The sequence below is a fragment of the Oryzias latipes genome, chromosome 8, assembly GCF_002234675.1.
Source record: "Oryzias latipes chromosome 8, ASM223467v1".
NCBI classification, from domain to species: domain Eukaryota; kingdom Metazoa; phylum Chordata; class Actinopteri; order Beloniformes; family Adrianichthyidae; genus Oryzias; species Oryzias latipes.
The window spans coordinates 842,311-868,413 of record NC_019866.2 but is presented as its reverse complement, the minus strand read 5'-3'; the positions used below and the strand labels follow the sequence as shown (position 1 = coordinate 868,413).

At 41.6% G+C, this 26,103-nt stretch overlaps 1 protein-coding gene across 2 annotated transcripts; it reads right to left on the bottom strand.

Moving 5' to 3' along the window:
• Positions 1 to 416: 416 nt before the first annotated feature.
• On the bottom strand, positions 417 to 26,103 carry LOC101156412 (transmembrane protease serine 11D-like). Of its 2 annotated transcripts, none has more exons than XM_023957241.1 (6): positions 26,034 to 26,103; positions 7,924 to 7,944; positions 7,551 to 7,734; positions 7,205 to 7,470; positions 6,566 to 6,708; positions 417 to 864 (listed from the first exon to the last, which is right to left on the bottom strand). In XM_023957241.1, the coding sequence occupies exons 1-6, from the start codon at positions 26,086 to 26,088 to the stop codon at positions 601 to 603; spliced, it is 933 nt and encodes a 310-aa protein (XP_023813009.1). In that variant the 5' UTR covers positions 26,089 to 26,103; the 3' UTR covers positions 417 to 600. The 2 variants fall into 2 exon arrangements, with proteins under 2 accessions (XP_023813009.1, XP_023813008.1); XM_023957240.1 differs by lacking the exon at positions 26,034 to 26,103 and adding an exon at positions 22,831 to 22,927.

The following is a 26,103-nucleotide window of genomic DNA, read 5'->3' as shown; positions in this document are numbered from 1 at the left end:
GTCACCTGTGTTTTCTCGTGCTGGACTTCCTGTTTTATTTTGAAACACCAACTATCCTCTCGTTTCAGGCCTTGTTACTTCCTGCCCTGGTGTTTCCACACAGGTGTGGCTGTCTAATCCTTCCTGATTGTTTCCACCTGTGATTCCCTCATTCATGTTTTAAATAGACTGAGTGTCCCTTTGTCCCGTGCCAGTGTGTTTGGTCTTATCCCGTGCCAAAGCAAAAGTCTTTACCTGAGATTAAAAGCTCTAAACTCTGCATCTGAGTCCAGCCCTGAGTTCTGTCTGGACAGTAAGTCTCCCTGGACCCCAAACTCCCATAATCCCCTGCTGAGATGGGTTTGGGTTGTCCTCTCCTAAACTTGACTGTTATATCCAGCCTCGGTGGGTGCAACATGAAAGACTCAACCAAGTGCTTAGGGTACATAATAACCAGTTTTATCCCTTCATTTACACCCAAATCAAATCAAAGTAGGATTCATTTCTGTACAGAAGCTCAAGAGGGACAAACTGAACACGTCTTGAGATTTTCTAAAGTGAACTTCTTTGCAGGTTCTGACCCAGAGTTTCTGTGCGTCCTGAAGAACTTCTTCAAAGCTCTCAGAAGAGGACAAAGATGGAGAAGAGGGCGGGCAGCACAGCCATGGAGATGAAGTGAGCTGCTGAGATGCTGGAGGAGCGGATGGAGGTGACGAATCCCGGCTGGGAGCCCCTGACCTGGCTGCGGATCCAGGTCTGGTACTCTGAGACCCGGGTGTAGACTCCCGGGAAGTTTGGCTGAGCACATCCTTCTCCGAAGCTCACCACTCCAGCCTGGACCCACCTGCTTTGGTCTTTACTGACCAGTGGACCACCTGAGTCTCCCTGCAGACAGTAAACAGAAGGTTAGAGCAGTTCCTCCTCTTTCTCTTTGGCCTCCAGCTGTTCCCTGTAGGGGGCACCAAAGTGCAACCCTCTGACCATCTGCTCCCTCCTCCTCTTTGCTCTTGTTCCAAGCCTCTAGACCAGGAGTGTCAAACCCAAGGCCCACGGGCCGCATCCGGCCAACCAGACGGTTTAATCTGGCCCACTCATGAAGAGTAAAAATGATAAGGATGTTTAAATAAAAAGCACATTTCCAGTCCATTCCTGTGGGGTATGGAAGCCTTTTTGTTGGATAATTAAAGATAAAAATCAACACCAGAAATGCTTTTTCGTTTTCACAATATAACTGCACCAATTGGCCAAAAACTAAAATTAAAAATGTATCCTCCAAATAGCTTCTTCTATTTCTACTTCAACATCATTTTCTCTGTTACTAAATTAAAGTGAAAATGCAAAGGGGGTATTGCATTTTAGTTTTCACATCCAACGTGTGAAAAGTGTTGCATAATTCACTTCCAGTCACCATTTCCAGGAGGGAGGCGGGGCGATGATGTCAGTGCTCTTCTTCTGCGTTGTTGGTCCAACCAGCCAACGACAAAGGTTTAGCACGGCGAAATACGTGCTAGACGTGTTGATGGGACTGCAGCTTTTATTACTGTTATGATTCTTAAGTGTCATGGTTTGGGTTTTTACTTCCTTTTTGTTTCTGTCATGTTTGGGTTCTGTTTCCTGTTTTATTTTGAAAGGTTGCCTGTCATGTCATGGTTTTGAGTTTTACTTCCCGGGTTCCAGTCTCTCCTGATGGTGTTCACCTGTGTCTTGTCAGTCCTGTTTGTATTTAAGTTTTGTCTCTGCTTCCTCTTGTGCTGGTCCATACCTTCTTTTCCCTGCTCGTCTTCTTTACCACACTGAGTTTTTGTTTTGGGGTTTTGGCAGTGCTTTCTGTTTGATATAAACCCCTTACTTTGGAACCATGTGCCTCCCGTCTCTGCATTTTGTGTCCTTCATGCTCACCAGCCCTTGTCCTGACAATTAAGGGCCTGTTTGCTTATAATTTTCTTAATCCGTGCAGCCGGTGCTTTATTCTATGGCGGAATGTACCCAGAAGAAGGGTTAGCATTAGGCTAACATGTGCTAACAACATTTAGCTGTGGATAAACTTAAACTGTGTGCGGGAAATGAGCACTTTGGATGCAAGTATATGGAAATAACATCAGCCTTTATTTTGTCTGGGCTTGACTGGAAACATAAATTCACATGATTGTTTACACGGTTGCTCAGGATTGCCCAAAGTGGCAGTTCCGCATTTAAAAACCACCACACACCATCCCAAAGCTGCTCATCTGTTTGGAGACAGTTTCCCCGGGAGACAGGGTTCTCCAGACGGACTGCAGTCCGAAGCCTCTTCCGGAACACACACCGTAACAAAGCACCCTCCCCTTGTTCCCAAAAAGCCGTCGATCTTTGCTAGCATAAGTGTGTCAAGGATTAGGACTACAGATTCATCATCTCTGAGGAGACTTGGGCGCCAAATGAAGAAATCTAGTCATTGATTGCATTTTCGGTCACTATTGATAATTGTCCCGACATCACAGGTAAATACAGCTGTGCATATTTATTAGAAGTGTTAAAGAGACCGTCACAGCAGAGTTTATAGAGTTTGTTCCTATGATGGACACAACAGCTGCTGATGACACAGTCAGCTCTCTAGTTACTGTGCTGGACAATGTTGGAGTGAACTGGTCACTGATGGCGCCCATCAAAGGTCAGGAAGAAGACAGGTGTTGTTTGGCAGAAACCAGGAAAAGATTCTTGGACTCTTCATTGTTTTGCTCACTTGAATGACAGTAAATGTGTTTCTGCATAGGAGCTGAATCCTGACATTGATGTTGACGTTTCAGGAGAGAAAGGAAGTTAACTCCAAATTCTTATTTTCACAAATGTTTGCAAGTTCAATTTAGTTTAAGTTTTCATAAATTTGCAAATTTACATTTTAAGCAGTTGTTTCTTTTTTTTCCGTAGCCCCTCTTGAGTTTATTATCAGTGTCAGATGTAAAATATTCAGTCTGTTTAGAATTGAATAAACAAATAAAAAAAAGTGAAGTGCATTTTATTTAGATCCATTGACCTCTGTGAATGAATGATTAATAAGTGATTAACTCAAACTTTATTTATTTATATAGTGCCTCTCATTTCAGTTAAAAAAACACAAATAAAAGCAGATAAAATAATCATAAAAAATGAAAATTATTTTAAACAGAAACCACAGGACAATCACACACAGATGGGACCCCTCCCTCACCAGATTCCTCCCTCCACCCATCCAGTTCCCCCAGTAGAACCCTGAACAAACAAAGAACTGCAGCTTAAAGAAGGTCTGGCTCGGTTCTGCTGTGAGGAAACGATAACATGGGGATCCATTTATTCCAAGGCGCAGCCAGACCGTGGGGGTCACTGATCCATGTTCAACTGTTCCCACATGGAAACCTTCTTCAACCTTCTCGTCTGAGTACATTCATGTATATTTTCACAGACATAAACAGCAATACTATCGAATTACATAAATGCCAAAAATTGAAAGGGCGTAAAGACAACTAAGCGGGCGTATTTAGAAACTGAGTGAGTGAACCTTAAAACTGTGATGGCGCAATTCTAACCAAGCGACCCCGTATTTTACAACTGAACGGCTGAAATCCTAACTGAGCAGTGATCCTGCTCGGTCAATTCTCTTTTGCGCCCTCACCTGGATTTACGCTCAGTGTTAAGGGGGCGTTTTTGTCACTTGGGGGCGGTATTCAGGGGTGTGTTTGTCACTTAGGGGCAGGAACATTTCTGGTTGATCTGATTGGCTGAAATTTGCATGTCAAGCAGCGGGGCGGGACTTTCATTTTGGGGCTTTAATAGAAAAGGAACGGTGGCTGTAACGTGGATTAAAAGCATTAAAACGGTAACAAATGCAGTGAATTTCACATGAGAAAAACTTTCAGCACAAAAAAACCCGCTGCACTTTCTTACCTTAGTTTTGGGTCGTTGGTTAATGTTTTAATCCACGTTACATCCGCGTTTTTTTTTTCTATGATTGCCTCTAACAGGGGGGGGGGGGGGGGACAAACAAGTTTGACACAAAGAGCTGACATTTCTAACTGTGATATTTAATGAGCCACAACACACACTGACCTGCCAGACAAACACACAATTAAATCCATGTTATGTGCCATAACCCCCTCCTATCATTACAACGGCGCCGTTTCAGTTTTGAGTGTTTTTCTGTGTTTAACGTTAACACACATACCGGTGAAACGTGCATGCTGGTGTGTGTTTAAAAAAGGCAGCGAGCGCAAAACCGAGTTGGTTGTGATTTATTTTTTCAGTCATCAATCAGCATTTCTAATCCATCAAAGTCCTCATCTTCTGCATCTGAAACAGCTGGACTACATCTCTATCAAACCCGCCGGCTTCCCTTTCCTCATCATCAGCGTCCGTCTCTTTGCTATGCGGCTCCAAAGAACAGTGACAGCAGACACCTCAGGCCAAGTTTAAGTCCTGCAGTCCCAAAGTAACTCGCCGGCGCTGCGTCCCGGTAAGCCGGGGGAGGATGGACAGCTTTTCACGGTCATCTGCTGGAGTAGCAGCGCTCAGCCTCGAGTCGATCTTCCAACACAGGCCTTTCCTTATCCGCGGAAACTCAGCTGCTGCTGCGTCTTCTTGTCTTGTCGGAGTTGGTTTTCCAGCGTTCTTACTTGGAAACCATGGATTCATCATTTTAAATTCTCTGGCAGCTGAGGTTCGATAAGTTAGAAAGATCTCCACAGATTCAGACTTCCTGCTTCAATAACTCTTCTGATCAACGTTCAAATGTGTCAGCAAGTATCTCAATCCTTTTGTATTAACACAGAGAGTGAACCACAAATGCATTTCTGAAGAAAAAAGATCGTTTTTATTGCATTTTAATCAGAATTGTTCGCTTGAATGCAGACATGCAGCAGCCGGCTGCCAAGGGAGCGTCAACAAAGTGCAACCTCTGTGAACTGTGAAACACTACTGTGTAAAAATCAATAATTTTACAAAAATATTATAAAGCATATTCTTGTTACAATACATATTCTGTAGGAAAGGCCATCTTTATTTTATCTTGTTTCATATACTTTTTCAAATTTTAATAGATATGAATCATGACTAAAGTTATCAGTAACTTGACATGACCTTATTGTCATACTAAAATAAAGAATGTCAATAGTTCACTTTGTTTATTTATAGGAATTTTTCATAATTACAAATGGATCAGATGTGGTAAAAAATCCTGAAAAGCTCTGAAGATGCTAGAATTTTTTTTTTTTGCATAATCTTTATTTTAGTAGGAAAATAAGGTCATGATTAGTCAGTACAGGAGGTTTGGTGACAGAAGCTTTAGTATCTTCAGAGCTATAGTGCATTTATGTTATGATTCATATCTCTATTAAATTTTAAGAACTATAAGAAATAAAATAGAGGTTGACTTTCTAACAAAATGTAGTATAATAAATAATAATGTAGCATGACTATGCTGACGAGTCTTCATTACCAGTTCATATAAATATAGACATTTATTCCCTTTTTAAAAGTTCACTGATTTTGACAGAATGCTGTTTCACAGAGGTTGCACTTTGTTGACGGTCTCTTGGCAGCCGGCTCGCTGCTCTGTTTGCATTCACAGCTTAAAACGAACAATTCTGATTAAAAGGCAATAAAAACGATCTTTTTTCTTTAAAAATGCTTTTGTAGTTCACTCTCTGTGTTAATACAAAATGAGTGAAATACTTGCTGACACATTGGAACGTTGATCAGAAGAGTTATTGAAGCAGGAAGTCCGAATCTGTGAAGATCTAATTTAACCGAACCACAGCTGCTCTATTCCCGTGTTCCTCCTCGTAGCTGATAGCTGCAGTTTAAACTATGCCTCATAATCGTGTCTCTTTGCATTTCCAGGGTTTCCAAAACGAAGTAGTTCTGCATTATGCTCATATCTGCTCCTGTGTACTATGGGGGGGGAGGGGGGGTGTCTTCTTTCACGTCCTCTCCTCTCTCCGTACCGTCATCATGCTGTTCTCTCCTAGATCCTCTTTACTGAAGTCACACAATAACACATTAGGGCCGCTCTGTACATTTTGGAGAAAATGTAAGACTTTCACCTTATGGTTGTGAAAGTAGTGAATATAGAAAATATGATAAAAGGCAGAAAGCTGCATGCAGCTCAAGAGCCGCCTGTTACCCCCCCCCCCCCCCCCGCACTGTAAAATGAAGGTCCCGCCCCTCTGCCTCGCCGATAGGCCATGCAAATTTCAGCCAATCAGATCAACCAGAAAGGTTCCTGCCCCAAAAGTGACAAAAACGCCCCCGTAACACTGAGCGTAAATCCAGATGAGCGCGCAAAAAGGAATTGACCGCGCAAGATCACTTCTCAGTTAGAATTGCGCCTGCACGGTTTTAAGGTTCACTCACTCAGTTCCTAAATACGCCCACTTAGTTGTCTTTACGCCCTTTCGGTTTATGGCAGAAACGTAATTCCATACAATACAACAACCTTTACTTCAGCATTGTACTTGTATTCATGATTATCTCGTTACAGGAAACACAAACACACTCTGACCCTAAAGGGACCAGTGGATAAGTCCTGATGGTTTTCTGAATGTTGTTATCAAATGGTGAAAGTGTCAGGACTCACCTGACAGGAATCCTTCCCTCCCTCTGTCAGACCAGCACACATCATGTTGCTGGTGATCGCCATGATCTCAGCATAATTAGCGCTACACTGAGTGTTGGACACGATGGGAACGCTCACTTCCTGTAGAGTGGAAGACGTACTTCCTGGAAAAGAAGAGAAACTCTGTAACACTGCAGGTGAGGACTGCCAAATCAGAATTTTAGTCAGCTGGTAAAAGTCCATCCAACGTGCCCTAAGTGGAACTTCTGTCATTCAGATTCAAACAAACAAACCTTTGAATTCCTCTTTAGAATTTGAAGGATGCAGTCAAAACCAAAATAACCAATATTAACCATAACCAAGATGAACGATTTAACTGCTGTGTGACGTGGATTGTGGTTGAATCTAGATGAGTCTCCAGGCGATGGCAGGACCAGATAAAAGACAAATATTCCGGTTTAATGATTCTTAAAGCCACTAAAATATTCAGGATTAAAGGTTTGTTTTAGAAAATTTGACCAAATACAAAAAATCTTTTAAAAAACATTAAAACTGCTGAAGGTGAAGCAGCTTTTCTCTACAAACAAGCTTTGAGTAACCTTTTGTTAACATCTAGATTTGTCTTTCAGAGTTGACAAAGTAACAAGGTGACCTCCTGACCTTCAAATGAAAGCTGCCCAAAGCCGGTGACCCAGGCGGTGGTCCCACCGGGGAAGTCGCTGCCCTGTGCCGCCAAACAAACGGGGCTGATGTAGTCGTTGAAGGTCACAGGTGAGGCCATCTCCACCAGGGAAATGTCGTTGTCCTGAGTTAGCTTGTCGTAGTTTGGATGTACGATAATCCGGGACACCGTCCTGCTCACAGAGTTAGGACTGTTGTATATTCCTGTCTCTCCCAGGTAAACGACCACACCTGAAGTGCTGGTGCTGAAAAGACAAACATTTATATATTTGAATAAAAACTAAGCTGCAGACAGGTGAGGTCATGTGACCAGAGCTCAGCTCACCTGCTGAAACAGTGAGCGGCACTCAGGATCCACTGGCTGTTGATCAGAGACCCCCCACAGAGAGCCGTCCCCCCGATTACTGGTAACAGCATCCTGACCTGCCAGGGCCACGCCCCCGCAGCAGCGGCCTGGCCTCCAACGATCCTGGACCCCACCTTGGTGTTGAGGGGGGGTTTACCGCAGACTGCAGGAGACAGGAGAACCTGCAGGAGCTCATGCATGGTAACGGATCACAGCAGGTTTCTGTCTGAATGTCTGTGTCTACAGATAGTTTCTATGCATTTGCTGCCGTCCTGAGAGGACTGGGTCCAGGTCCATTCAGAGTCTAAAACCAAATGCTGCTGTTAGTTTGGATGAAGTGAACAGAACTCACCGTCTGTCTGCGCCTCTGCTCCTGTGGAGAGAACAGACAGTTTAGAAAAAGCCTTTCCTGGTGGGGGTCCAGACTCAGCTCAGGGATTCATTCAGATCCAGGAAGTTCTGCAGATTCAGCAGAACCACACAGTTCTGCCGTTGGACCTCAGATCTGGTTCAGACGTTGAAGTTCCTCCAGTTTGAACTGACTCATGCTCTCCATCCTGGTTCTTCCTTTCAGTTTTTCTCAGTCTTCTTGGATCACTTCTCACAACAGTATTAAAGTTTGCATCACTGCTGAGGCGTTTCTCAAAACTGTAAACTGCAAGTCGTGGTGGATGACCAGCAAAAGCGACTCACTTTATGACTGAAGCGAGTCAGAAGCTCTAAATGTGTAATTCATGATTCAAATCCCTAAAGCAAGATGGATCATTTGATCTTTGAAATCAAATGTTATCAGTGAAAGTGTTTGAGTCGTTGGTTCCTGCCACGGCCCTCACGAGACGCCAAGACGATCCGCAGCTGGGGAGATCAGCAAGAAAAGGCCCGGCGCATCCACACCCACTCTACCACCACCACACACCACCTGGTCTCCTTCTGCGCTGCACCAGACAACGCCCCATGAGAGACGGGACAGGGGGAGCAGGAGACCCCCACTCGGCATAGACTGCTGGAGGAGTGACAGATTGGCCGTTTCATAAACACTACTCCTCACATGCATGAGTCGTGAGTGATAATTGTGCTGTTTACATGCAACTCATTAGTGATTCATGCATCAATTACATAATTAGAACGTGAAATGTGCGCCGTATACGTGATATAGAAGTCAAACATCGGTGGTTCATGTGTGAAAAGTCTGTTAGACAAACGTGGAACGGTCGTAGAAAGACACAAATTTACGTGTGCATCTCACAAAAATCACACACAATTTCGTAAGACTCACAGAATAACTGCGTAGAAATTATGTAACCTATACATGAACAGTGTAATTCTCAACCAACCACAAATTTTTAACAACTCAAAACCGAATTCCCGTAAAGAGCTGTCAGCTGAAACCCGACGGACATCTGTGCACATCGACGACTGACGAACGCAGGAAACACGTATGGATGACGTATATCACGCATGGATCACCAGACACAGACATTTCATACGTGGATCAGGGGAATTCCACTGTTTATTTAAAACAAGGCATGTGGGGGGGGCCTGGCAGGAGCTGACCGTGGTGCTGACGCCTTCTGATTTCTGCTCAGTGCTCTGAAAGTCAAAGTGAAGAAATTCAATGAGGCGCCGGTTTACGTGTTCTTCGCGTGGTTTATTCCGACTTCTTCAGTGATTTTAACGTGATACATGATTCATGATGCATCTGTGAAAATTTCATGCAAAGAACAACACTTTTTCTACGTAGAGAGTTTGATCCCCTGATCTCACAATGAAATATCTGACTAATAGACCTGACGATGGTTCTCCCAACATTTGGCTGTACCCTTTGACCCCACAGCCATTGTGAGGCCATTATTTACCACATGACCTGCAGGGGTTGCCCTGATTTAATCAGCAATCTCTCTATCTGGTAGGGCACTTCTTCCACCCATCCTCACCCCTCTGGCATGAGGCTGACCTTCCCTGCACTGCAGTTTTCTGCATACACCTGGTTTATACATGCTTGTAAAGTGGGGGTTCATGTGGTTCCACTGTGACAGTGAAGGAGAGGCTGATCATCGGGGTAACTAATAGTCCATATACTATTTTTCATCAGAGTATGAGGTTCACCTAAGAAAAGTTATAAAACAGTCCATACAAATCCAAGATGGCAGCATGTTCTTCTGTCTGTTAAGTGTCTGTCTGTGTTTTTGCCGTTTTTAACATTTTTTACTGCATCTTTTTTATCATTTTATCTGTTTAAACTTGGCAGTCAATATTTTATGGATTGTATACACGTGGATCTACGTGGGGGCGGCAGTGGCTCAGGTGGTAGGTCGTCCAATGACCGATGGGTCAGCGATCGATCCCCGCTCCCCCCAGCCAGCTGTCGTTGTGGCCTCCAGTGTGGCTTCACTGGTGTGTGAATGTGCATGAATGTCCCGTGATGGTCAGAGGGGCCGTAGGCACAAACCGGCAGCCCCACCTCTGTGAGTCTGCCCCAGGGCAGCTGAGGCTAAAGAGTAGCTACCATCACCAAGTATGAATGAGGAGTGAATGAATAATAAATAATGGACACATTGTAAGAGCTTTGAGCAACAAGAAAGAGCGCAGATAAATCCAATCCATTATTATTATTATTATTATCTATGAATGCGGTTGAAATTTGACGACTGCATCCTCCTGGAGCTAACAGGCCTGAGCCTGCACTTTACTCCAGTGAAGTTTGTTTTTATTCTGAGGTCTGTACTCTTCACTTCTGATAAGTGTTTACATTTGTGGACGATGGCATTACTTATTAGGTGGCTGGGTAGCTCGGTTGGTAAGGTGAAGGACTGACATGCAGGAAACCAGGGTTCAGTTGGGTTCAATCTACAGGTGCAGATGTTGTTATAATTTCTGAAACTTGGTTAACTAAATCTATTACTAATGAAGATATCAACATTTCTCGGTACAATGTTTATCGCACTGACAGGCCAAAAAAAGGAGGCGGTGTTGTTATCTATGTCAAAGCAGGATTCAATGCTTCTGTTATTTTGTCCCAATTGATCTGCAAACAATGAAGTTTTTGGCTTTGAGTGTAGAAATAGTAAAATCTCTTTCTATTGCTGTTGTTGGATGTTCCAGACCTCCATCTGCTTCAACAGAGGCATTGTTTTCACTACAGCAGCTTTTGACTAAAGTCAATTACACTGAATTACTTATGGCTGGTGATTTAGACTGAAACTGGTTAAATGCAATTTCTAGTGAATTTAAAGTATTCTGTGATTCAGTTAGTGAATCTACCTACCAGGCCAAATCTCAAATGTCCAGAAAAGTCCACAATCACTGATTTGGTTTTAACAAATGTGCCGCATAAATTCTCTTCTCTTGGTATCTTTTGTAATGATTTCAGTGATCATTGTGTTGTTGCGGTTTGCAGAAACACAAAAATTCCTAAATGTAAACCACGTATAGTCTGTAAGAGGAATCTTAAACATTTTAATGTGCAAGCTTTTTATCATGATTTGTCATTAGTTCATTGGGTAAATATTGGTCTACTGCCAGATGTAGAGCTAGCTTGGACATTTTTTACAAATCGTAAATAAACATGCTCCTTTGCAAAAATGTAGAATTAAGGGACGTGAAAATCGCTGGTTTTCACATGAACTTGCAGATATTATACATGAGCATTGTAAAGCATGGAAAAAGGAAAGACAGACTGATTCTTCCTCTGATTGGTCTGTTTTCAAACAGTTTAGGAATAAGTGTACTTCTCTTATAAAAATGCCAAATCTGACAATTTTTTCTCTGTCACTACTGAGAACCTTAAGGACCCACAGAAATTCTGGAAAATGATCAAGTACTTCCTACTTCTGTTAAAGATTCTGTCGTAGTTAATGATAAAACTGAAGTCCTGAATTGCTTCAATTATCATTTTTTATCATCAGGTTCCTGGTTTGATTCTGCAAAAATGCAACAAACTCTTGCAAAGAATCCGCTGTTTTCTGGGGACCCATTTAACTTTGTACCTTTTACTGTGCATGAAGTGCATAAAGCTTTAAAGGCATTGGGCCTTGGACTCCTGGGCCAGACTTAATGGAGCCTTACTTTTTTAAACTGGCAGCAGCTTTTACTGCAGAACCACTTACAATTCTTTTTAATCCTTCAATCAAAATTATAGAAATTCCATCATTTTGGAAATCAGTTTTACTTTTGCCTTTATTTACGGTGGCCCTGAAGTGCAAACCATTCAACAAATCACTCGATACAAAAACATTTTTAAGATCACAGCAACAATTTAAAAAGCGTATTACATTTTAGAAAACAAAACAAAATTTCAGAAACCAAAACATAAAAAAGAAAAAAGAAAAAAAAGAAAAAAAGATTTCAGAAAACAAAATTAATTTCCAGAAAAAAAAAGAAATATTACAAAATGAAAACATTTCAGAAAAAAAATTAATTTCCAGAAAACAAAATGAAATAAAAAAATGAAAACATTTCAGAAAAACAAAATGAAATATTAAAAAATGAAAAACATTTCAGAAAAAAAATGAAATATTAAAAAATGAAAAACATTTCAGAACACAGAATGAATTTCTAGAAAACAAAACGAAATCTTCAAAAATGAAAAACATTTCCAAACCGGAAGAAGCAGGTACTATGGGACAACGCTGATTGGATGATGATGTTTGTCAATCATTTGAACTGAAAAGTATTTTAAATGAAGCGACGACGGATTTTATCGTCCAAACAACAATGTACCATGATAATTCCCGTATTTCCCATTTACATATTAAATCAAAAATGCAGCAAACAGATAATGAAGGTTTAAATTATTTTTTGAATATTTCGTCTGAAGCAGAACGGTCACCCGGAAGTAGTTTGTGTAGATGACGTCCGTTCTGCAGGTAAACAAAGAAAGGGACGGTAAAACGTTAACATAAACGTTAATCTTTGAATATTTAGCGGATGTGATGACAGAACGCACCCAGAAATATCAACACCAACCAGGTTTACAAATGTTTCAAAATGTCGTGAGAGGATTCTGTCTAAAGCAGCAGCTGCGAAGAAACGGGTGTTAAAGACGGCGCACATCAGGAAATGCAGTCCCGCCATCCACAGATAAGGTATGGAGGCACATTTGTTTGATCTAATAAATGTAGCGTTAAACGTGATTTCTAGGTGGGTGTTTACAGACAGATCCAAGATCCTTCAGTCATACGTTAATGACAGGTTACCTCATCACCTGGAGAGGGGGGGGTCACGTGGGCAGGATTCTCAGACAGGTGTACCAGCAGCATAAATCAGCAAAGCTGTCAGGTAAACTGCAGCAGTTTGTGTCTCAGAATAACATTTATGAATGCTTCTTATTCACACTATTAAGATCTGTGACTTTAGAGTGTGTCAGTGCACAGAAACATGACAGTAAATGACTGGATGTGCACATCATCAGACACGTCCAGGTGTGTAACTAAAGGTGGCAAAGTCTGTAGTGTAAAATAAATCTTTAAAAAAAACGTTTTAGTCTTTCAGGCAGAGGAGGAATACCAAATTGTTTTAGAATGTATTTTTTATAAGACTGAAATAATGTATTTTATTCTGAGTTTGGTGTTTTGACCCCTCCCTAATGAATTTCTGGTTTAACCCATTTTCTCCTCATTTTGATGAACTCAACTTTTTCCTGAATGAAAGATGAACGGCAGCTGATGTTTTTCTGTCAGGGATTTTTAATTTATTAATTTATCTCTGTCAGGGATTTCAATGGAGCTGGAGTCCAGTGCAGAGGAAGCTGCAAGCATGTACGAGCAGGAACTGGCGTCCCTTACCTGTGCATCTTCCTCTGGATGTGATGCTGAGCAGCAATGTGGACAAAACTTCCCTGACATGACTCTTTTTGATATAGTTAAGCACAAACAGACTTTTCCCAGATGCATTTTTTCCTCTAATAAATGTGACTGACAGGTACGCTGAGTAAATGCTGATTGTAAGCGCAACATTTGATTGACTGCATGAAGAAGCCCATAAAGGAAAATCCACAACCGTTTCTGTTACTGAATAACGTATTCATGTTAAGTTTTCAATAAATATACTGCATTGCTATGAAACAAATTTGTTTATTTTTATATCCATTATTACAATCCTCACATCAGCATTCAGTTTTTTCATTGACAAAAATACATTTCTAAACAACAGCTTTGAAAATCAAACATCATCTTTGTTAATAAAGCTTTAAAACCTAAAATGGTAAACATGGAAAAACTCCTAAATGAAGCAAGCCTAATATGAACATTTTAAACTGGAGTTTTGCTTAAAGGAACATTAAGTTGTTTGGAGTTGTACAAGTGTTTGATGCGATTCCTCAGATGTGATTTCCAGATCATCAGCCGGACACTAAAGCCAGGAATTGTGCTTCGTTTTTCACTCCCCACTGCATCATTTACAACTAATCAGGCTTATGCAGCAGGTTAAAGACGTTTTTTAAAGGACCTGCAACTTAAAAAAAAAATTAGATATTAAGGTTAAATAATATTTATTGATTACATTGCACATAAATCATGGTGACTTGCCTGTACACTGCACAATGATATGAATGACTTTAGTCTTTTTGTATTCCCATGTAGAGCTGCCATCTGTTCTTCTGCAGCACAAACCTTTCTGGAACTTCGCTTTGAGAAACTTCACCTGCAGAAATATCAGGTTAATTCAATTAAGTATTTTATAAACTTTAAAGTTCATTTTTAAGTTTCAGTATATGTGTATATGCATGGTTCTAAAATATACAATGCACTTAAATATTATTTCCCATAAGAACTTGTTTACTGATTTCAGTCTTAAAGTCGATTTTTAGCAACACTGATGCCATATAATTACTGTAATTACTGTATAAATCACAGAATCAGGTTGGCTCGGAGCTTTTTCTCTCATGTTGTCACCGAAAACGGGAACGGCTATCATGTGAAGACGGTTCGTCTCCATCCGGTTCTTTTTGCGCATGCGCAAGATAAAAAGAAATTATCTTTTCAAAGCAGCACTTTAACATCCTAAAATTAACATTCTTAGAGACATGTGACTGACAAAAGAAAAGACCACAGAATTGATTCTTACCTAAAGATGATTGACAGCGTGAACCTCGCAGCCGTAGACATTAGCGCACAGCGTTCAAAGTAAAAGTGCTCACAAACTACTTCCGGGTGACCGTGTGTCAGGCGAAATGTTAAAAAAATAATTTTAAAGTTCATTAACAGTTTGCTGCATTTTTTATTTGATATATAAATAGGAAATACGTGGATTATTATGGTACATTGTTGTTTGGACGATAAAATCCGGCATCGCTTCATTTAAAATACTTTTCAGTTCAAATGATTGACAAAAATCATCATCCAATCAGCGTTGTCCCATAGTAGCTGCCTCTTCCGGTTTGGAAATGTTTTTCATTTTTGAAGATTTCGTTTTGTTTTCTGGAAATTCATTCTGTGTTCTGAAATGTTTTTCATTTTTTAATATTTCATTTTTTTTCTGGAATTTTTTTTTTCTGAAATGTTTTTCATTTTTTAATATTTCATTTTTTTCTGGAATTTTTTTTTTTTCTGAAATGTTTTCATTATTTAATATTTCTTTTTTTCCTGGAAATTAATTTTGTTTTCTGAAATGTTTTTTTTTTGTCATTTTTGTTTTTCAAGTTTTGGTTTCTGAAATTTTGTTTTGTTTTCTAAAATGTAACGCTGCTTTTTAAAATTTTTTTTTTTTTTTTTAATTGTTGTTGTGATCTTAAAAATGTTTTTGTATCGAGTGATTTGTTGAATGCTTTGCACTTCAGGGCCACCGTATTTATTAGAAGGAGGTGATCCATCCGTGACTAACTACAGGCCAATATCACATTTATGTGTTTTATCCAAAACTCGTTCCTTTACTCTAATAACATTCTTTCTATATTTCAACCGGCTTTAAAAAAAAAAGGACAGTGTCAACACCGCTACTATTTAGGTGATAAATGACCCTTGATAAAAAACTGTACTGTGCATCACTTTCTATAGATCTGTCCAAAGCTTTTGACCCTGTTAACCATAAAAAGAAGATTACTCAGCCGTGGATTGTCTGAGATGCAGTTGTGTGGTTCTCCAATTACCTGAATAACAGGACCCAATGCATTAAACATGACGGTCTGTTTTTGTTACTGTACACAGGGGGGTGCCACAGGGCTCAGTTCTAGCCCCCCTTCTATTTATTTTGTACATTAATGACTTGGGTGAAAATGCCTCTGACGCTAATCTACATTTTTATGCTGATGACACAGTCATTTACTGTAATGGATCATCTCTTGCTCAGGCCATTGAAACCCTGCAGAAAGCTTTTGTTGCTGTCCAGCATTCACTTATTCAGGTAAAATTGGTTCTCAATGCTGATAAGACAAAACTAATGTTGTTTTCAAACTCAAAGAAGGTCCCTGAAACAATTGTAATGGTGTCCACCTTGGATGGAAATGTCATAGAGGTGGTTCATGAGTACAAGTACTTTGGTGTCCTGATTGACGACTCACCTTTAAACCTCATATAGAAAAACTTGTAAAAAAAACCCTCAAACTTAAACTTGGCTTTTTCTTCCGTAATAAGTTTTTCTTTTGAAGTAAAAAAGCATCTTGTTGCTGCAACTTTTCTATCTGTGTTGGATAATGGTGATATTCTGTACATAAATGCCTCATATTCATGTCTCAAAAAGGTTGACACCATGTATCATGCTTCCCTGAGGTTCTCCTTGCAGTGAACCCGAAGAAGGCCGTTGGCCCCGACGGACCAGGCAAAGTGCTCAGGGCGTGCCGTCCTGAGAGGGACCTTTACCAATATCTTTTACTTCTCCATGGGCCAGGCAGTAATCCCACCCTGCCTGAAATCAGCAACCATAATCCCTGTGCCAAAGACGTCTCCTACCACCAGCCTTAATGACCATCGGCCAGTGGCCTCACTCCGGTAATAATGAAGTGCTTTGAAAGGCTAATCCTCCTGCACATCAGGAACCACCTCCTAACAGACTTGGACTCCCACCAGTTTGCATACCGCAAGAACAGATCCACAGAGGACGCCGTAGCCATGGCTCTCCACTCCACGCTGAACCACCTGGAGCAGCAGCAGAGCACCGTCCGGATGCTCTTTGTGGATTACAGTTTCATTACAATAATCCCGGACAGACTCTGGGACAAACTGCTCACTCTATTTTGCACAATAATTTCGGCACTCTTCATTACAGTTTTATATTTGCACAGTTGTATATTCTGTTTGTTTGTTTGATATTGTATTACAATGTTCCTTCCTTGCTATTCTTGCACTGATGGTGATGCTTCAATCTCATTGTACAACAGACAATGACAATAAAGCAAATCTAATTTAATCTAATCTTACCAACTGTAGATCCATGATGCATCATTGTGACTTGTATTCCAGAGTACAGTGGCCGTCTCTGGCCAATAGGAGGCAGGGACATTGGTACACGTTTATTTCCAAGGCCTTGCTTGGATCACTGCCTCCCTACATTTGTTCTTTAATCACAAGGAGAAGTGTGGAATCTCACTCCTTAAGATCTAAAGTCTGAAGTTGTTGCTTTCTGTTCAATTTGCTGCACAGAGCTGGAAAAAAGCCTTTGTCCACTCTGCTCCTTTTGCTTGAAAAATGCTGCAGAATGACTGGAAACTAAGGCTACGTTCACCCTGAAGGCTAAACGACCCAATTCCGAATTTTTTGCCCCTATGCGACCTGTATCTGATCTTTTTATGACAGTCTGAATGACACAGATCCGATCTTTTGAAATGTGGCCCTGAATCCGATACGTATCCGATCTTTTCAAATGCGACCTCCGTCTGACCGGCCAGGCCACATGAATCCGACCCGTACGTCATTGATACGCTACAAACGTCATCAGTCTGCATTAAAGTAGGCGGGAACGAGAACATAAACATCAACCATGGCGGACGATGCTGCTGAGACCAGTCAGTCACCGATTGGATTCATATTTGGGGTGACAGCTCTATTCAGGCCAAACGCAGGGGGAGGCGGATCCTCCTCCGGGGTTCACTTCCCCGTTCGGACCCTTAGATTCTCCAGAGCGGGTTAATAAAGAGTCAATAGCATTTATTCTGGGGGAAACCTTCTTTTATTACTGTTTTCCTTCCTCCCTAACACACTACATGAAAGCGCCCCCACTGCCCCCCGTCACTCCCTCCTGCGCTATACGCGCTCTCTCCTCTCTATTACACACGTGCACGGCCCCAGCACATACACATCTCCATTCCACAACAGTGGGTACAGTCGATCCTGGCTCCATTGCCCTCCCTAAAATGAGAAGATTGTAATTGTGCTGGCTTCTTTGTGAAAATAAATGTAATGATGCAAAAAGAGCTCCGCTGTTGACAACACTGTTGACGACATCCATTGTTAACGTTAGCTACTTCCACAAACAACCAGTGATGTTGTTCATCGTTGAGGACTCTTCTGCATGCGGGTCACTTCTGGGTCATTTCACGTTCACACAGGAGATCACTAAAGTTCACATTTAATTGGAAATGTGAACGGCCTTGCAAAAAAATAGAATCTTTTTTAAAAAATCGGAATGGAGCATTAAGCTCTGCAGTGTGAACGTAGCCTAACTGATCTGGTATCTTTAAATGTTTTTAAGAACAAGCTCAAAGCATCAGAGACTGAAACAATGATGTGCAACTGCTTTTTATGATGTATGTGGTTTTAATAAGATAAGATAAGATAAAGATAAAGATACTTTATTGATCCCAGCTTGGGAAATTCAGTTGTTGCAGCGTCGGCGTATTGCATGCCACATCAGGAGAGAGAAAATAGACGGACCATAAATGACTTTATCTATTGCACATGGATGACAAGTTATAGAGTCCAATGGAGTGAGGAATGAAAGATCTCCTGAAGCAGTTTGTGTGACAGCGAAGCTGCCTTAGTCTGTTGGAGAAGGAGCTCCGCTGACCATCCAGTACAGGATGGAGAGGATGCACAGGATTATCCATGATGGATACCAGTTTATTTAGAGTCCTCCTCTCCATCACAGATTCAAACGTGTCCATTTTGCAACCAATTACAGAGCCCGCTCTTCGGATCAGTTTGTTCAGTCTATTGCTGTCCCTAGCAGGTATGCTGCCCCCCCAGCAGACCACCGAGAAGAACAGAGTGCTGGCCACAACAGACTGGTAGAATATTTCAAGCATCTTGCTGCACACGTTGAAGGACCTCAGCCTCCTCAGGAAATGGAGTCTGCTGCTGGCCTTCTTATACACAGCAGTGCTGTTGCTCTTCCAGCTCAGTCTGTTGTCGATGATTACTCCCAAGTACTTGTACTCCTCTACCTCTGCCACCTCTCTGCCAAGGATGCTGAGAGGCTGGGAAGCTGGTGGTTTCTTCCTGAAGTCCATCACCATCTCTCTGGTCTTTTCCACATTCAGCAGCAGGTTGTTTTCTCCAGACCATCTCACAAATTCATCCACAAGATCCCTGTACTCCTCCTCCCGCCCACCATTAATGCAGCCAACAACAGCAGAGTCATCAGAGAACTTCTGAAGATGGCAAGACTCTGAGTTGTACTGGAAGTAATGATGTTTGTTTATATGTATTTTTTGTATTGAAATGTGCTGCCTCTGGGCCAGGACTCCCTTGGAAAAGAGGTTTTTAATCTCAGTGGGACTTTCCTGGTTAAATAAAGGTTAAAGGAATAAATAAAATTTGTGGACATTTTCATGAAAACACAATTAAAATATTTCAAAATGATGCAAACAATGACATGAAGATTATTAGTTGTATAAACAATGACTAATGATTTTTTAATGTTTCTTTGGTAATAATAAAAAATAAAATATTTACAAATTTTCTTGTGAGGCAACAGCTGCAGCCACACTGCACCGCACACACTGACTGAGCTGCAGCTGGTGCATGCACTTTACTGTTTTGGTCTTTCTGCTATCACAAAAGACACTTTATTTTTAATAACTTCATTTTCCTATCATTTTGTCTGACTCCATTGGTCCCAGTTTGTGTTTTCCTTTAGTATTTTTTATCCACTAAAAATGCACATTAGAAATACACGAGGTGAGGCATGCAGTACACCTGCCTGAAGGCAGAGGGCGCTGGTGATCCCAGAGAATGTAACACCACGGCTAACAAATAATAAAATTAGTGGCACCAAGTCCAGTGCAGCCGTCCAGTTATTGTTTAGCATCATTTTTCTAATTGGTGAATTTAATAAATTTTGGGGGACACGCCTCTGGCACTGAGCCGCCTTTTCTGAGCTTTTACCCCCTGACTGTACATTTCTTAATGCTCCATGAACCACAGGTCGTGGAGGCCTAGCCGCGGTCCTGAAGAACTGTTTTTATCTCAAGGTTTTGTCACCAGTGTCTTTCTCCTCATTTGAACTGAGCTGTTTTAACCTACGGCAGGCAGATCCAATATTCTCACTGTCATGCCACCGAAGGCCAACATGAACTTCATCTGTGAATTTTCAAACTTTTTGGCTCATTTTTTGACTCAATATGACAAACTGTTGGTTATTGGGGACCTGAATGTGCATGTTTGCTGTTCTTTGAAGCCAATGGTCAAAGACTTTCAAGACTCAGTCCAGGCTTTTCATTGAACACAGCATGTCACTGATCCCACTCACACATGTGGACATACTTTGGACCTTGTGTTATCGTATGGTTTTCTGATGGACGATGTCTCAGTGGGCGCTAATGAATTATCTGACCATAGTCTGACCACAATGTAAAAGTGAGTCGCCCCATTAGGACGGAGACCGCTGCCATTTTCCCTCCTCTCTTTGATGCTTTGATGCCGTCTCACGATTGTCCTCATGCAGTCAGAGGCACAGAAGAGCTGATGAATTCTTTTATTTCAACATCCAGTGAAGTTCTAGATTTTGTTGTTCCGTTAAAAGCCACTCGTCAGAAACGGAGGCAGGAGCCTTGGCTCAATGAAATCACGCGGGACGCTCGGTGTCTGTGCCGTGGAGCAGAGCGCAAATGGAAACAGGATCATCTGCAGGTTGTTGGAGGAAATACCAAGATACCGTCAAGGCAGAAAAAAGAAAGTATTTATCCAGCCTAGTTTAGAAAATGTACACAAGCCCCACATTCTGTTTAAAACGATTGGTTCTGTTTGTAACCCTGATCCTTCTTCCACTCTACAGATGACAAATGAGATGTGTGAATGTTTTTTATTCTTTTTTAACAACAAGGTAGCTGCTATTAGGGCAAATATTTCCTCAGGCACTTCCTTCTTAAAATCTGCTCTGGTGCAGGACTCTGTTGGTTTCACCCAGTTTAAGTCGGTGTCAGAGTCTGAACTGACTGGGATTGATAATAAATTAAAAGCATCTTCTTCTCTCTTGGATCCAGTTGCACCTCGCTATTTTAAACAGGTTTGAACTCTTGGCTCTCCAGTCAGGGAGATCATTAACGGCAGCCTGTCATCAATATAAAAGTTGTTGTTGAACCCCTACTTAAAAAACAGGTCTGGATCCAACATGCCCGGCTAACTTTGACCGATTTCAAAGCTGCCATTTGTGTCTAAAACTTTGGAAAAGTGTGTTATGGCACAGCTGCAACCCACACTGGCTCCCAGTCCATTTTAGAATAGATTTTGAAATTTGAATGATTGCATTTAAAGCACTCTGTGGTCTGGCCCCTAAATATATAGCTGATCCCTTCACTCCTTATGTACCTGGTCGCAATCTTAGATCTTCGGCAAAAGGCCTTTTAACAATCCCACAAAGTAGATTGAAGACCAGGGGAGACGGGACCTTTGCTGTAAGAGCCCCCACACTCTGGAACAGTCTCCCTGAAGAGATCGGGCTCGCTGAGTCGCTACCAGTATTTAAATCTCTTTTAAAAACCTGCCTCTATAGGAGTGCTTTTAATGATTTTACTGGTTCTTAAATATAAACATAAGATTTCATTGATTTCATTGTTTTTATTGATTTTAACCGCTATCACTGTTTCGTGTGTGTGCTGGGTTTTATTACGGCATACTGTAAACTGTTTTTAATCTGGATTTTGTCTCATTAATTGTACAGCACTTTGTAATCTCGATTTTGAAAAGTGCTATATAAATAAAGTTTAGGGTTAGGGTTAGTTTTAGGTTTTTCTTGGATGAAAGTGGGATTTTGGACACTTTTCAGTCAGGCTACAAGGCATTTTATAGCACAGAATCTGCTCTTTTTAAACTTTTTAGTGATCTTTATTTAACCACAGAATCTCGTAATTCTGTAACTCTGACGTCAGAGTTTGGTTGGCCATGAAACTTTTTAAAATGTAATGAGGAAAAACCAGAGGTCATAGTATTTGGACCCAGGGCCCATCTTGGCCCACAGTCACCAACCTTGGCGTCATAGTGGACAAAGATTTTAAGAAAAACTCGTTTTAAAATCGAGTTTTTGTCCTCTTTTTCATTTTTATCTAAAGTTAAACCCTTTCTTTCTTTTAATATTTTTGAGCAGGTCGTGCACGCTTTTATCTTTTCTCGACTGGACTACAGCAACGCACTTCCCACTGGGATTTCCCACAATGCACTTTCCTGGTTGCAGTTAGTTCAGAACTCAGCTTTTATCTTTTACATAATTTCAGTACTTTTACTGTTGTATATTAATAATTTAATAATTTTTAACTACATTTATGCTCTGGCCTTTAGTCTCATGGAGGTTTTCTCCTCTAAAGTCTGAGCCTTCAGAGTTTCTCTTTACTGTTGTTATTTTCAGTGTTTCCTGGTTGATCTGTAATCTGCTGGATCTGCCGTTTCACTCCTGATCACCGGTTCTGCCAGCATTCAGACAGGCACTTCAGAATCAGTTTGAACTATCTTAGATTTTATAATGAAGGCTTTGACTTAACACCTCTGTTGTTGTGTTTTCCTTTCAACATTAATTCCACTTCTTTATAATTGTGTTCATCTTTATGATCTTCAAACAACTACATTTTTTACCTCTTTCAAACTAAGTTTTAAGATTATCCAGATAAAATCCTTTTTCTGTAGATCCTAATGTAACTCTTCAAATATTTCTAAACTTTTTAAACTTTTATTTTATTACTTTTAGTTTATTACTTTTAGTTTCCAGAAGTGAATCACAGACACTGAGTCAAATGGAGAACCAGACCTGAAAAACCCGTCTGAGCTGAGCGGAGCGTCCAGACCGTAAACCAAGAAGAGAAGCGTCTGGTTTGACTGTTGGTCTGAATCCTGAAAGCTCATTAGCTGGACATGAAGGACGGTTTGAATCTGAACCAAAGATGTGAGATGATCAGACTCACCTGTGGAGGAGAAGACCAGGAGGAGCAGTCCACAGGTGAAACCGCTGAGCTTCATGCTGCTGTTTGTCTGAACTGAAAGTGTCAAGTTCACCTGAAGTTGAGAAACTGGTCGACCAATTAGCTGTTCAAACACCAAACCACACCTCTTCTCCCTCAACATTCAAGTTTCTTTATCTTTTCACAAAGGAAACAACTCTAAAAGAATTGCAGGAAGTTCTGCGAGGATTTAAAGAAGTTGAGAAAGTGAACGTCCCTGCTGTTTTCTGTCCAGACGTCATCTTTACAAACATCAAGAGGACTTTAGAGAAGATCCATCCATCTTCTTCCTTTTGGGTCAGAGGAGGAATCTAAGCAAAGATGTCCAGACTTCCCTTTCCTCTGCCATTTCCTCCAGTTCCAGGACCCTGAGGCGTTCCCAAGGCTGGTAGGTCTTGTGTAGATCCCCTCCTGGTCCCTGGCTGCACCTAGAAATTCTTTCAGTAAGACTATGAACGGAACTGGGGATAAGAGGAAGCCCTGCTGGAATCAAGTGTCCACCAGGAACCGGTCCAACTTACTGCCGGCGATGCTAACCATCTCCTGCTGGTCATAGAGAGACCAGACAGTCCTCAGTAGGTGTCATGTCCATCCATCCATCCATCCATTTTCTTCTTCCACTTTTCCAGGTCGTGGGGCAGCAGTCTAAGCAAAGGTGCTCCCCCCACTTCCTCCAGCCCCTCAGGAGGAACCTCGAGGCGTTCACACTCAGCCGCAAAACGCCCCAATCCATGCTGGAGGTCCTGGCTCGATGAAGCCAACAGGACAACATCATCTGCAAAAAGCAGAGAGGAAATCCTGTGGTCCCCAACCCAGACCCCCTCCGGTCCCTGGCTGCGCCTAGAAATTCTGTCCATAAAAACTATAAACAGAACCGGTGATAAAAGGCAGCCCTGCCAGAGTCCAACGTGGACCGGGAACAGGTCTGACTTACCGCCGGCTATGGGAGCCAAGCTCTTGCTCTGGTCATACAGAGACCGGACAGCCCTCAGTAAGTGTCATGTCTCGTCAGCCTTCTGTTATGTCTTAATAGTCTGAGTGTTCCTTTATCCCGTGCCACAGCAAAAGCCTTTACCTGAGATTAAAAGCTCTGAACTCTGCATCTGAGTCCAGCCCTGAGTTCTGTCTGGACAGTAAGGCTACCCAGACCCCAAACTCCCATAATGCACTGCTGAGATGGGTTTGGGTTGTCCTCTCCTAAACATGACTCACTCTCAGAAGAACTTTCCATCCAAGCCCCAGAAGTTCAAAAACTGGATTTATTTGAATGTTTTGTCTTTAAAATCAATACAGGAAGAAATAAGAAACAGAGTTTGGTCCTTCAACCACAAACATCTTTAAGTCCAAGAGATGACACGTTTGCAGCGATGACTGAAATTCCTTAGGAATAAATCATAAAAGTAAAACATCCAGAACTAAAATTATAAGCAGAAAAACAAAGTGAAAGAGCAGAAAGTTTCATGGATCAGCAAAGCTGCTCCTGAGTTCACAGACTTCATCAGTGCAGACATTCCTGCTAAAAGCACATTCCCTTCATTTACACCCACATCAGAGAAAAGTAGGATTCATTTCTGTACAGAAGCTCAAGAGGGACAAACTGAATACGTCTTGAGATTTATTATGTCATGTTTTGGATGTCTTTGCCTTAGTTTTTGCTCCAGTTTTGTTTCTGTCATGTTCTGTTTCCGGTTTTATTTTGAAAGGTTTACTGTAATGTTAGGTTTTGAGTTTTACTTCCTTTGTCCCACTCTCTCCTGATGGTGTTCACCTGTGTCTTGTCAGTCCTGTTTGTATTTAAGTCTTGTCTCTTCTTCCTCTTGTGCTGTTCCATACCGTCTCTTCCTGACTGTCTTCTGCCATGTTTTAATGTTAACCCACAGTGAGTTTAGTTCTGTTTTCCTCCTCTATAGCGTTTTTTGTTAAGTAATAAACCCCTTGCCCTGGAACTGTGTGCCTCCCGTTTCTGCATTCCGGGTCCTTCATGCTCACCAGCCCTCCCTACCCGGCATTTTAACCCTTGTGCTATCTTAGATGACCCCCCCACCCTGACATTCACGTGTTCCCCCTACCATGACAAAGGTGGATAAAGGTGGAAAGATTTCATGTAATCCATGGACACCAGTGAAGATCACAAATCATTGAAGAAAAAAGGTTCAGAGCACTGTCTAGTGGGTCTAGATGACCCAACTCCCAATGTTAAAGAGCCTATAGCACAAGGGTTACAGGTGATGTTCTTCTAAAAAAAAAAAAATAAATAAATAAAAATTTGCAGGTTCTGACCCTGAGTTTCTGTGCGTCCTGAAGAACTTCTTCAAGGCTCTCAGAAGAGGACAAAGATGGAGAAGAGGACGGGCAGCACAGCCATGGAGATGAAGTGAGCTGCTGAGATGCTGGAGGAGCTGCTGAAGGTGACGAATCCCGGCTGGGAGCCCCTGACCCGGCTGCTGATCCAGGTCTGGTACTCTGAGACCCGGGCATAGACTCCCGGGAAGTTTGGCTGAGCACATCCATATCCGAAGCTCACCACTCCAGCCTGGACCCACCTGCTGTCATTGTTTTTACTGACCAGCGGACCACCGGAGTCTCCCTGCAGACAGCAGACAGAAGGTTAGAGCAGGTCCTCCTCTTTCTCTTTGGCCTCCAGCTGCTCCCTGCAGGGGGCGCCAAAGTGCAACCCTCTGACCATCTGCATCCTCCTCCAATACACCCTCCTAATGTTGTCCTTCACCTCATCCTTGGACCTCCTCTTTGCTCTTGTTCCAAGCCTCTAGACCAGGGGTGTCAAACCTAAGGCCCACCAGACGGTTTAATCTGGCCCACTCATGAAGAGTAAAAATGATAAGGATGTTTAAATAAAAAGCACATTTCTGGTCCATTCCTGTGTGCTATGGAAGTATTTCTATTTTATAATGAAAGATTAAAATCAACACCAGAAATGCTTTTTCATTTTCACAATAAAGTTGCGCTTGTTGACTCAACTAAAATGAAAACTCAATCCACCAAACCGCTTTTTCATTTTCTTCTTCAACACCGCTTATTCTGTCACTTAATTAAAATGATAATGTAAATGGTATTTGACTTTTCATTTTCAAAAAGGTATTTGGTAAATGCTTAGCAAAATTCATTTAGAAAAATCTAATTTAAAGATGTGAGACGATCAGACTCACCTGTGGAGGAGAAGACCAGGAGGAGCAGTCCACAGGTGAAACCGCTGAGCTTCATGCTGCTGTTTGTCTG